Genomic DNA, 13,826 nt, shown 5'->3' on the forward strand with positions numbered 1-13,826 from the left:
TTATTTTTTTCTCTAATCGCTCTTTGTTAATTTCAGATGGTGTTCGGCAACTGCGGCGTGCTGCACTGCCAGTCACTGGAAGGCAAGGGTTACGTGGAGATGACCAGCATCGACGCGGACACCAGTCACGACATAGTCGAAGCTGTGGGAGGCAAAGGCGGCCGTTATCTGGAGGCACAGGTACTGATACTAGTTACCACGGAGGGTTACGTAGAGATGACCAGCATCGACGCGGACACCAGTCACGACATCGTTGAAGCTGTGGGAGGCAAAGGTGGCCGTTATCTGGAGGCACAGGTACTGATACTTGGTACTGATACTAGTTACCGCGGAGGGTTATGTAGAGATGACCAGCATCGACGCGGACACCAGTCACGACATCGTCGAAGCTGTGGGAGGCAAAGGCGGCCGTTATCTGGAGGCACAGGTACTGATACTAGTTACCACAGAGGGTTACGTAGAGATGACCAGCATCGACGCGGACACCAGTCACGACATCGTCGAAGCTGTGGGAGGCAAAGGCGGCCGTTATCTGGAGGCACAGGTACTGATACTAGTTACCACGGAGGGTTACGTAGAGATGACCAGCATCGACGCGGACACCAGTCACGACATCGTCGAAGCTGTGGGAGGCAAAGGCGGCCGTTATCTGGAGGCACAGGTACTGATACTATTTACCACGGAGGGTTACGTAGAGATGACCAGCATCGACGCGGACACCAGTCACGACATCGTCGAAGCTGTAGGAGGCAAAGGCGGCCGTTATCTGGAGGCACAGGTATTGATACTAGCTGTTACTGATACTTGGTACTGATACTAGTTACCGCGGAGGGTTACGTGGAGATGACCAGCATCGACGCGGACACCAGTCACGACATAGTCGAAGCTGTGGGAGGCAAAGGCGGCCGTTATCTGGAGGCACAGGTACTGATACTAGTTACCACGGAGGGTTACGTAGAGATGACCAGCATCGACGCGGACACCAGTCACGACATCGTCGAAGCTGTGGGAGGCAAAGGCGGCCGTTATCTGGAGGCACAGGTAATACTGATACTAGCTGTTACTGATACTTGGTACTGATACTAGTTACCGCGGAGGGTTACGTAGAGATGACCAGCATCGACGCGGACACCAGCCACGACATCGTCGAAGCTGTGGGAGGCAAAGGCGGCCGTTATCTGGAGGCATAGGTACTGATACTAGTTACCGCGGCGGGTTACGTAGAGATAACCAGTTAAAGTTATTTTTAGTTTTAATCTTGTGTCGATAGGTAGCAGTGAATTTACCGCTCGATCCTATTATATTTTTCGTCTAACCCTAAACCGTTTGTTATAATTCCAGATCCAAGGATCAAAGACGCAAGCGGAGGAGGGCACCCTGATCGTGCTGGCGGCCGGCGACCGGTCGCTGTTCGACGACTGCCAGTCCTGCTTCAAGGCCATGAGCAGGAACTCCTTCTACCTCGGTAGTGGTCCACGTCTCCGATGCGCGCGCAGGCGCTTGCCCGCTCACGGGTTTGATACCGCACAAAGCTTTAAACTCACTTTTTTCAGTTTTTTAGAGTTCCGTACCTCAAAAGCGGAACCCTTATAGGATCACTCGTGCGTCTGACTGTCTGTCTGTCTGTCTGTCCGTCCGTATGTCACAGCCACTTTTCTCTGAAACTATATGAACTATGTTGAAACTTGGTAAGTAGATGTATTCTGTGAACCGCATTAAGATTTTCACACAAAAATAAAAATAAAACAATAAATTTTGGGGGCTCCCCATACTTGGAACTGAAACTCGAAAAATCAAACCCATACGGGTATCTATGGATAGGTCTTCAAAAATGATATTGAGGTTTCTAATATCATTTTTTTCTAAACTGAATAGTTTGCGCGAGAGACACTTCCAAAGTGGTAAAATGTGTGTCCCCCCCTTGAACTTCTAAAATAAGAATGATAAAACTGAAAAAAAAATTATGATGTACATTACCATGCAAACTTCCACCGAAAATTAGTTTGAACGAGTTCTGGTAAGTAGTTTTTATTTATACGTCATAAATCGTAAACCGCAATTTACCTTTCACTCACGTTTCGCATAAAAAATACATTGTTAAAATTATGTAATGTACGGAACCCTCGGTGCGCGAGTCCGGCTCGCACTTGGCCGGTTTTTTCGTTTTTTCAGTTTTTTAGGGTTCCGTACCTCAAAAGGAAAAAGCGGAACCCTTATAGGATCACTCGTGCGTCTGTCTGTCTGTCTGTCTGTCACAGCCTATTTTCTCCGAAACTACTGGACCAATTAAGTTGAAATTTGGTATACATATGTAAGTTTGTGACCCAAAGACGGACATGTAAGGTACACAAATTAATTTTAAACATGGGGGCCACTTTTGGGGGGTAAATAAGAAAATTATAGAAGTTATTCAAGAAAATAGGCAAAAAATTACCATACCCTTTATCTCCGAAACTACTGGGTCTAAAATTTTGAAAAAAATACACAAAATGGATCTTTACCTATAGATCACAGGAAAACCTATTAGAAATGTGCAGTCAGGCGTGAGTCGGACTTGACTACTTAGTTTTTGATCCGACCCGTACAGGTTTTTTAAAGAAATTTCACTCACGTTTCGCATAAAAAATACATTGTTTAAATTGTGTAATGTACGGAACCCTTGGAACGCGAGTACGACTCGCACTTGGCCGGTTTTTACTTGACTAAACTCTTGACCTGACTATTAACCCTTCCCTATCTAGGTATGATTATGTTGCGTGTTCCACGCTAGCGTCAAAACTACGGAGCAAATGAGGCGTCGTCAAATGAGATATCGGGTGACAAGCTATTTAACCGACTTAAAGAAAAAGGGGTTTTAGGAAAAAATCCATAGTCTGGTTCTAAAGTTATGCTTGTCATTTAACGACAGTGCGGTTTCAAACAGATTTTTCTAGTCCCTTTTATTTACATTTTTGTTTCCTAGTTGTAGAATTAGTTTTTTTCTTCTTCACTGTTAGCGGGCAATGCCGAGAGCCTATTTTAAGTTTATTTTAAGTGTGCATTTTAATTTATATATTTTTTAATGTTTCAGTTAAGTGTAAACTTATGGGATAACAATGAAGTTTCATAATTATCCAATGATGAGGCCTAGTATAATTATAACAACAGTAATGTTGAGATGTTGCCTCATATTTTTACACTTGACTACACTTTATACATATGTTTATTGAGCATTCCACGGGCTGTTCCGTACAAACGCATTTTATTTCCTGTGTTGCGACTTTTTTTTCGACGTTTAAAGCAGGTGATTATTTTACTGTGCATATTTTTGACCATTTGTCACAGAAAAGGAAACTTATACCTGCAAATCTTGAGAAAATTCGCGTTCGTACGGGACAACGGTAGACAATTTCGTGGAATGCTCCCTATGGTATGGCCATGATATGCTCAAGACAAATAAATATTCACGTGATAATACATAAAATTTCACGTTTCATCACCGCGCGATTTAGTCTAGTCGACAAGTTCAAAATGGTGAAATATAGAGTTACTAATACTTAAAATACGTGTGATACTTCATTGGATTGTAATGATGTGTGGAAACATGTATTCAAAATTTATTCCCATACAAAAAAATATATATTATGAACAAAAAAAGGGGATTTTTTTTAGATATTTCTTGTTTCCCCAATATCTCAAAAAGTATTAATAATATTAGTTGATACAAACAAACTATCATGCGGTCATGATGATATCTTTACAGTGTTAACTCTACAAAATGTCCGTTTTTAGGGTTCCGTACCCAAATGGTAACAACGGGACCCTATTACTAAGACTCCGCTGTCCGTCTGTCCGTCTGTCACCAGGCAGTATCTCATGAACCGTGATAGCTAGACAGTTGAAATTTTCACAGATGATGTATTTCTGTTGCCGCTATAACAACAAATACTAAAAACAGAATAATATAAATATTTAAATGGGGCTCCCATACAACAAACGTGATTTTTTTGCTGTTTTTTTCCGTAATGGTACGGAACCCTTCGTGCGCGAGTCCGACTTGCACTTGGCCGGTTTTTAAAGCACATATTTACATTTATTAAAAGTACATATATTGCCTCGAAAATAGAATCCAATTAATATTTCATTGAAATTTAGTTTCATTTTATTTATTCAGAAAATTTGCCTCTCTTTCGATCTTCGATCATCTTACTGATTAGGTTATTATAAACGGTACCGTAAATTTCTCCCTCTCCTTTCCAGGCGATATCGGCAACGCATCCAAAATGAACTCCGTGCTACAAGTCGTAGGCGGAGTGTCGCTGGCAGCACTAGCGGAAGGTTTGGCCTTAGCTGACCGAGCTGGCCTCAACCAGGCTGATCTGCTCGATGTACTGGCTCTCACTCCGTTAGCCAGTCCACATCTCATCCTCAAAGGCAGAGGTAGATATAGTAGTTGATGTTACACATTAGTAGAAGGTTTGGCCTTAGTTGACCGAGCTGGCCTCAACCAGGCTGATCTGCTCGATGTACTGGCTCTCACTCCGTTAGCCAGTCCACATCTCATCCTCAAAGGCAGAGGTAGATATAGTAGTTGATGTTACACATTAGTAGAAGGTTTGGCCTTAGCTGACCGAGCTGGCCTCAACCAGGCTGATCTGCTCGATGTACTGGCTCTCACTCCGTTAGCCAGTCCACATCTCATCCTCAAAGGCAGAGGTAGATATAGTAGTTGATGTTACACATTAGTAGAAGGTTTGGCCTTAGTTGACCGAGCTGGCCTCAACCAGGCTGATCTGCTCGATGTACTGGCTCTCACTCCATTAGCCAGTCCAAATCTTATCCTCAAGGGCAGAGCTACATAATAGTAGTTTATACACATTAGTAGAAGGTTCGGCCTTAGCTGACCGAGCTGGCCTCAACGAGGCTGATCTGCTCGATGTACTGGCTCTCACTCCATTAGCCAGTCCACATCTCATCCTCAAGGGCAGAGCTACATAATAGTAGTTTATACACATTAGTAGAAGGTTCGGCCTTAGCTGACCAAGCTGGCCTCAACCAGGCTGATCTGCTCGATGTACTGGCTCTCACTCCATTAGCCAGTCCACATTTCATCCTCAAAGGCAGAGGTAGATATAGTAGTTTATACACATTAGTAGAAGGTTTGGCCTTAGCTGACCGAGCTGGCCTCAACCGAGCCGATTACCATAACAAGTTAGGGTGGACTTTAGGCCATACTTAAGTCTACGAGATTATTGAATTGACAAAAAATTAGCTTAACTAGGGAACAATAGTAGATTGTACAACAAGGGCATAAAGCGATCCAATTTTATCCGAGGCAAATCTATATTGGTTCGAGCGCAGCGAGGACCAATATAGTCGAGGATAAAAATGGACATTTATGTCTGAGTTATAAACGGGACTTAATGTCACTTAAACTATCGTGAGACATATTTCAAAATATTTATCAGTACGGTTTTTACTCACTATTATTTTTAGTCGCTTTTGGCGACATGTTTCGAATTCTTTGGGAATCCATCCTCAGGCACGAGTGTCCGCGGCGGTTGTACGTCGTGCACTGGGGATTCCCAAAGAATCCGAAACATGTCGCCCAAAGCGACTAAAAAAAAAAATAGTGAGTAAAAACCGTACTGATAAATATTTTGGGACTTAATGTTGTATAAATTAGATTGTTTATTTTTGTAATGTACAGCGATGATCGAGTCGTCGTACTCGACGCACCAGCCGCTGTCGCACATGCAGAAGGACCTGAAGCTGGCGCTGGCGCTGGGCGACGCGCTGGAGCAGTCGCTCCCGCTCTCCGCCACCACCAACGAGATCTTCAAGCACGCCAAGCGCCTCGGCTACGCCAACCACGACGTCGCCGCCGTCTACATCCGCGCGCGCTTCTAGCTGACCCATCACCACCACCACCACCACCACCACCACCACCACCACCACCACAAACACAAACAGGCTCAACAACACTAACACCCTTATTCATAAAACTACGAGCCTGAATTAGTTCAATTATGTTTTAACCCTTTCTTACAAATGAATACGTCAAAATGACAGAAAAAAACAAACGGCTCATAGCTAATTCAGGCTTGCAATGCGTTTATGAATAACGCCATAGACACCGACCACACTTGATAGACTGATCGACATCACTCAGCAGAGAACTATGAAAATTCTCATACAAAACAATTTAGCGAACTCTTTAACGGTAACAAGACGGTTTGGTGCGACCGCCACCAAACAGAATAGGGAATATTTTCGGGTTTCCTGTTATTAGGTACAAATGAAAAATCGTCCCCTTCAAATGACCGCTCTAAAGTTGCATCGAAAGTAGTAGTATCCAAAGTGAATCTAGTCAAAATGTAGTTGTGCTAAAAACTATTTTTTATTCAGATTTGTAATCGTCGTAAATTAATTAAGCCGGAATGAAATTTTGTCCATTATAAATTATTTACAATTGATATTTTTTTCTGAGTGTACGTGAACAAATATTAAGAAATATTTTTCGACCTGTACCATATCTGACATTTTTACTATTGGACATAATTATTTTTCGACATTATGCTACATAGACAATTTTCCTAGTTGATGTATCATTTTTCTACTTTGAAGCATAATTTCGAGTGGACAATTTTCCATTTGTACCTAATGATAGTAGCGAGATTTACATTACGAAATTAGTGGCGTGAAATTAATGTCGTGACACTACATCTATGTACTACATCTGTAGATGGCGCTGTCTGACGTCATTCATCTTGCGATAACAGTGTAAACATAGTGTAAACGTTTAACAGTTCAAATAAACAAATATTTCTTTAGTCTATGACCCGTTTTGTGTGGAGTAGTCGCAGTGAGCATGTCGGTTAATCCGGCTTTGGACCAGAAAGCCCTTATTCTTACATGAATTATTTGGTAAACAAGCATACAGTCAATAATTCATCGAAACCATTCACCTGCTTATAAATACAACAAAATTCTGTTCTGAATTCCGAGAAATTCGGAGAAGTGTTTTACGAAAAACGAGGCGTCTCTGTTTCTGTGTAATATGTATGTCGTGTTTCTGGTTTAGGCCATTGGTTGACTGGTAGAGAATGCCTTAAGGCATAAGTCCGCCATGTGAACTGTCATTGTGCAATAAAGAGAAATAATTAAATGTCTTGAACTTTTGGGAATGGAAACGAAATTAATATTTTTCGATATTTTGTCACAGAATAACTAATAGTACTACCATACAGAAAATTCACTCCCCCCCCCATTCCCCCCCTGATTCTGTTTGAGTTCAAAAGTTTGTTTACTTAATAAATCATTTAAGAATGAGCGGTCTTCAGTTGTTTAAGTCCATATTTCATAATGAAACTGGACTTGTAAGTATCTCGTAGTCTAATAGGCTTCAGGGTGGCGATACGGGCAGTCGCCATGAATATAAAATATACTGTATATCAAAATATTTAGATCAGTACGGTTTCACTCACTATTATTTTTAGTCGCATTCGGCGACATGTTTCGGACTCTTCGGGAGTCCTTCCTCGGGCACGAAACACGAATGAGTGAAACCGTAGTTATTTTAATTTCGATTATACTGTATATGTAGCATAATTGACAATTCTTGATCCTTATTGAAAAAAAAAAACAACGAACAACTACACTACTACTGAACTTATTACAACGTAATAAGTTTTATCCGTGTTCAGTTAAGTGTGTTGCGGTTAGCAAAGATTCATTGGATTATTAGATGTGTAAAATCCAAGACAAATTTGTGCTTCGAATGAATAATATAGATAGATAGTTTTGTATAGCTCTGAACTTTATGAGTTGGGTTGTTAAAAGTTAACGTTTGAAAATTCATCGCACCGTACAGCGCCATCTTGTTTAGATTTTACACACTAAATGAAAGACGTTTACCACCAGGAAATTCGTACATTCACCCGCCTGTTGCTATCTCTATTGCACGCGACTTATTATATAGTTGTCCCGGTCGCACAGTGTCATTAACATCATGACGCGCGTGCGATAGAGATAGGAACAGGCGGGTGTACGAAATTCCTTTCAATATTGGCTTAATGCAACGTATTATATAACATACAAAATCAACGTAAATGTGATGGCTATGTCTTATATAGTTTTATACATAAGGAAATACCGTTTGAACTGCTCGTATCTTGCGAAAGATTTCATCTTGTAAATATGTAAAGGTTTCAGCCGAATGTTTTAGGATCAAATATCAAAATCAATTGCGTATTACATAATTTTATTATATAGCTATAATATCGGTTTTAGATAAACTATAAATTTAGTTCTATACATTAACTTTTATCATTAAATTCATGTGTTTTATCTCGTTGATTAATATGTTTTGGGTTTAATTGGAAAGGGCTGTGCAAACCGGATGCGTGTGCGTTTAAAGTGCACGTGCGCGTTGTAATATACAGATCTTTATGAGAGACGGCACACCGCGTGCGTGACGTGAGCGTGCACGGCTCCAACATTAGCGCACGCGCACGTGCCTATGCACACAGCTGGTGTGCTCTGGACTTTAACCTTAGTATTTCTCAAAGATTATTGATTGTAGAAATTAATACACGAATAATGAGTCTTAAATATTTTTAAATGTATGTATGTAAGTATGTCTAAAGTATTCAGAATGACTGCTCAAGAGGCCCTGACAATCCTAAAAGTGATGTACGGTCGAACAATCTTTGAAATTATGTTTCCCATGCGTGCATCCCTTTACTAATCTTTTTGACGCCGTGTCAAACACAAAAGCTGTCACTCGGACGCCACGTCACCGAAGTGTCAAAACGGAAAGTGAACTTTATGCACATGCACGTATGTCTATGTTGCTCTGTGGTCTTTGACCTATTAATCCGTCTCGCGTTGGACCTGCGGTGCCGATATATCCGTCATTGGCGTCCAAAAGGTTAATAACAATAATAACAATATAGGTAGGTTAGTCGAATGTCACATGCGTGGCCTTAGTGTACAGACGTATGGTTAACGGGTAATTCTATTTAAAGTTGTACCCCCAATGGGGTTGGCAACTGTTAAAGGTTTGCATAGATGGCGCCATCATACCTTGCCCCCTTTTTCTATGAGATTTGGCTTAAAGGGCCGGGCCAAGGCTGGGCATAAAATTGGTTTTTTTTTTACAATTCTAAGGATTGACTGGGCAAGCTATGCTGGCGCCATCTGCTAAATACTTAGACCGGCCAACTCCATTGGGAACCTACTCAAAATCACAAGCTCTTTCCATATTTACCGAGAAAAAAAATGTCGCCAATTTTTTTTATCCATTTGGTTACATTTTCAATACAATGTATACAATTTTGGGACACTTTTTTCTGGCATTAGAATCGAAAGAGTTCGTCATTGTGTGTGGGAATAATATAAAAATTACTAAATCTACAATGCAAGTTAGAGGTTCAACTTAATATAGAAATGCCCTAACATAATTCAAGTACATTGTATTCTCAACTTAGTTACTTCATTTTATAAATAATTAGACTATTGCATTTAATATCATAAATCCTTACTATAAATTTAACCTAAGGGTTGTGATTTAGCAAATTGGAATCATTAAAAAAAAAACCTCTTAAGTAATTTTTTTTTCGATATAAAAAGCAAATTAAACTCAGTATGCGTTTTACATAATTGTTCAATATTTGTATATTGTTGATTAGAAAAAAAAAACTACTATAACTTTACTGTATATTAAATGTACGTGTCGTTTTCCAAAAAAGGTACCGCACGTTAGTCGATAAGGTCGACTTAAAATGCTATTATTGACAATATCACCTTATTGACTACCGACTAGTAGTACCCTTTTGCTTGAAAACGTCACTTCCCTGGCCTTTTCCATAAGAAGTAATTAAGATATTATTTTAGTCCATAGCTTTTATGACAATGAATTGAATCGCATTAATGATGTCGTGTTTTGTACACTTATTTTTAATTTTGGTTAAGTTAAGCACTTGTTTTAATGTTAATAATTATATGTCCAAAGTAAACAATATATTTGTATTTTTATTGTTTTTTACTTCACTGCCATAGTTCCATTGTCCCGACTTGGTATTCACCTTCCCATACAAACGGAGGTTTGTTCTCATTTTAAAACTACGGGTTGGATTGTAATGAAACTTTGCACATACAATGACATGAGGTATATGTAGGTGTGTAACTTTACGAAGATTAATTCCCTCCCTAACCGATAATCTAGGCACGGAAGCTGACTGCGGCATCAGCGGTCGATAATGACCTTCGGCAGATACGGTTTACGAGAAAGCAGCTAAAAATACGAACCGCTGTGATTTACTCGCGGCCGACACGCCAGCGGCAGCGTGCACGTTTGTGTGGCAGGACCGGCAAATTACTACTTTTTTAGGGTTCCGTACCCAAAGGGTAAAAACGGGACCCTAGTACTAAGACTCCGCTGTCCGTCTGTCTATCACCAGATTGTATCTCATGAACCGTGATAGCTAGACAGTTGAAATTTTCACAGATGTATTTCTGTTGCCGCTATAACAAGAAATACTAAAAAGTACGGAACCCTCGGTGCGCGAGTCCGGCTCGCACTTGGCCGGTTTTTTTTATCATAATAGGGAAGAGTTTGTAATACCTAAACACGGGAGTTTCAGTAGGTACCTATCAGCACACAAATTTATTAAGGTTTTGGTGAATTTCTTGAATCCAATTTTAGTCTGAAAAATACAACTATATCTCAAGAAGTTAATTTTAAGTGTAACATATTACGTAGCTTGCACAGTGCCGTGCATTGTGCAAGCTACGAATAGTTTTGACGTTTATGAAAAGCCAGATGAAGGTAGATCGATTCGATGGCCGCTCATTCTCGTAGGCGCAAGCTTGTTCGTCGCGATATGGTCGCGATAAACCAAAAACGTATTAAATCAGTCGATTTGTGTGCTCAAAACCCTCGCAGCAGCCACTACAGCATCAGCTCGCCGTTGGAGAGTGTCGGTACCGACCAGCCGTTCGACATGCAGACACGGGGTGAGTTGGCTTTTGATTGATTCGCTTTCACTGGCATATATAGATCGTTAAATTTCTCTCGAAAAACAATTGTCCTACTCGAGGGCGATTGTACAATAATATATTCTACGTTGATAGATTACGCTTAATTTTTTTTTGTATTGCAAATTTTGAAAATAGGAATACCTATAAAACCTAGTTTATCATTGTGTCAAATGTCAATAATATACTTACAAAAAAGTAATGGAGAATGGAATATATTTAGAAGTGGAAAAACATTTTCTCTTTTTGTAAGGACTACGCGCTATACTTCCCTCTTAATCGAATAATGGCAATAAGTGGGTCTAATTTAACTTAATTTCAAGATTTGACCCGACTTACATACTTACATACATACATACATACTTAGATACTTAGGCCCACTTGCACCATCCCACCAACCCGGGGTTAAGCGGTTAAACCCCAGTGTCAAATTGTACTGGCAAAGATAGATATAACTCCGTAATAGATGTTTACAGTCTAAGGAAAAAACGTGCCTCGAAAATCAAGAAAATTTGATTCTCGTTCAGAGGGCGCCACTAGTTTTGGCCCACTGTCGTATAGATGGCGTTGACTGTTTCGTTTGTTATTTAACAATTTTAACGCATATCAGTGAAAGAACATGGGTTAAAATCATAAAAATAATTAATGCATATAAAAAAAATCATTTATCTATTTTTAAATACATTTTATCGTATTTTTATAAATCTTAATTTTTAGTTTTAAAGTGTGTCGACAGATGGCAGTGAATTTACTGGGGTTACAAAATTTACTATGACAGTACCGCTCTAGTATAAGTTACTCTATGGTACTGGTAACCATCGTAACTCCAGGGGCCCGTTTCTCAAAAGCTTGTAACTTGTAATACAAGCGGATGTCACTTTTTGACAGCTTTTGTTAGAAAGGGACTTCCACTTGTATTACAAGCTACAAGCTTTTGAGAAACGGGCCCCAGGTTTAACCGGTTAACCCCGGGCTAGTGGAATGGTGCAAGTGGAGCTTACAAACATAGTAAGTTAAATAAAAACTTGTAAAAAGGTCCCGCTGAGCTGACGTATACCTGTGGTCGGTTTGTCAGCCGCGGACCGTAATATAAAAATGTTACGTCATAGGGACGAGAGGTCGCGGTCGCTGAAAAGAGTAGCAGGCGTCGACAACCTTCGGCTGGCATTCATTTTTAAATAATTGATATCTACTCTTATAAAGATAATGTAACAAATTTATGACTTTAATTATAGTTAGGTATTTCAGCCATAATTTGTAAATTAAATTAATAATTATTTAATTGATAGATAAATTATGGGATCAATGTTTCTTATCGAAAACAGCATAACCTTATTGAACTTCAGTAGCAGGTAATGCAGCACAAAATGATTAACATGCATCCACAGGTATAAATAAATAGAGTTTAGACCAAGATAAGTCTGCAACGATTTTGATAGCACACGCAGTGCAAGTGTATTAAACGTCAAACTTTTATGAAATTATGACGTATAAATAACACTTGCACTGCCTGTGCTATCAAGTGTCAAAATCGTTGCAGACTTGTCTTGATCTATCTCTAAAGTTTTTTTTATTAGGCTACCAAATTTATAGGATTTAATTTAGCCCCGCTTACCGCAGGGCGTCAAAAATTGAGGTAAGACTCACTTGAGTGTTCCCCTCCACGGAAATCTTTAGTAAAAGGCGAAAGATTTATTCGTTTTGAAGGGAAACCAGAGTAACGACTCAAAGCATGCCCGCGCGACCCCATGTTTCTGAGAAAAATCTTAACACCGCGATGTACAAATGCGACGCGGACGGTACAGTGACATCTAGCGTGAAATTAAAGAGCTAAATGTCATAGTTTTATTGTCATTTGTCACCTCACATGAACACAATAAGTATATTAAAGGTAAGTATTTTAAAATAATCTTCTAAGAAACTGGTTTATATAATCTGTATCCTTCGTGTTCTGTATTTTTTATTACGTAGATTTTAGGATACGGTCTAGTTCTAGAGTCTTTTAATCGTCAGGTAAATTAAGTCGTACTATTACATGACTGGAAAAATATCGAATTAATCATTAAGAGTACAAATATATACCCACATATACTGCCTAAATCCTAATCGGTATAGGTATAATTCGTAACATACAAAATAAAATGTTGAACACGCCTGTGACATAATCGTGCAACATGCAAAACCGCGATAACGCTGCTTATTACGAAAGTAAAGTTCAAGAAAAAATCATGTCGTGCCATTACTGTCGTAGGCCGCCGCGCTTCTAACCGCATCCGAATTAATCATTAAGAGTACAAATATATACCCACATATACTGCCTAAATCCTAATCGGTATAGGTATAATTCGTAACATACAAAATAAAATGTTGAACACGCCTGTGACATAATCGTGCAACATGCAAAACCGCGATAACGCTGCTTATTACGAAAGTAAAGTTCAAGAAAAAATCATGTCGTGCCATTACTGTCGTAGGCCGCCGCGCTTCTAACCGCATCCGAATTGCGAAATTATGATCAGTAGAATTGCATTGCAAATCATAAGAATAATACACAGACTGCGCTATGTAAAGATTTGAAATTCAGTTTTACCAGTTGACTGCTAGAAAGGGCCTTAAGGCATTTAGGCTTATTAGTACTTATTTTAAATGTGCAATAAAGTTTAAATTTGTTAATAGTTATGCAGGTTTGGACCTAGATTTCCGTTAGACGCCGTATGGTATGGCTTTGCTGTGTAAGCTAAAATGACAAGGGACGCAGTCAGCGGCCGTAGCACGGTCGCATTTTTATCACCTGTCACCATGCCTGT

At 39.7% G+C, this 13,826-nt stretch overlaps 2 protein-coding genes and 1 non-coding gene across 3 annotated transcripts in view; 2 read left to right on the top strand and 1 right to left on the bottom strand.

Annotated features, from left to right (window-relative positions):
- Positions 1 to 5,924, top strand: part of LOC134747048 (cytokine-like nuclear factor N-PAC) — a 75,309-nt gene extending 69,385 nt beyond the window's left edge. The window contains exons 9-12 of the mRNA XM_063681607.1: positions 37 to 180; positions 1,342 to 1,465; positions 4,240 to 4,419; positions 5,690 to 5,924. Coding sequence (XP_063537677.1) covers positions 37 to 180; positions 1,342 to 1,465; positions 4,240 to 4,419; positions 5,690 to 5,889 — 648 coding nt within the window. The 3' untranslated portion in view covers positions 5,890 to 5,924. The remainder of the gene's footprint in view (positions 1 to 36; positions 181 to 1,341; positions 1,466 to 4,239; positions 4,420 to 5,689) is intronic.
- Positions 1 to 13,826, top strand: part of LOC134747035 (endoplasmic reticulum-Golgi intermediate compartment protein 2) — a 250,842-nt gene that overhangs the window by 44,823 nt on the left and 192,193 nt on the right. The window lies entirely within an intron of this gene.
- On the bottom strand, positions 12,623 to 12,740 carry LOC134747501 (U5 spliceosomal RNA). Its single transcript, XR_010128336.1, has one exon. It is a non-coding gene; the product is annotated as a U5 spliceosomal RNA (small nuclear RNA).

Source organism: Cydia strobilella, chromosome 14, assembly GCF_947568885.1.
Source record: "Cydia strobilella chromosome 14, ilCydStro3.1, whole genome shotgun sequence".
Classification (NCBI taxonomy): Eukaryota; Metazoa; Arthropoda; class Insecta; order Lepidoptera; family Tortricidae; genus Cydia; species Cydia strobilella.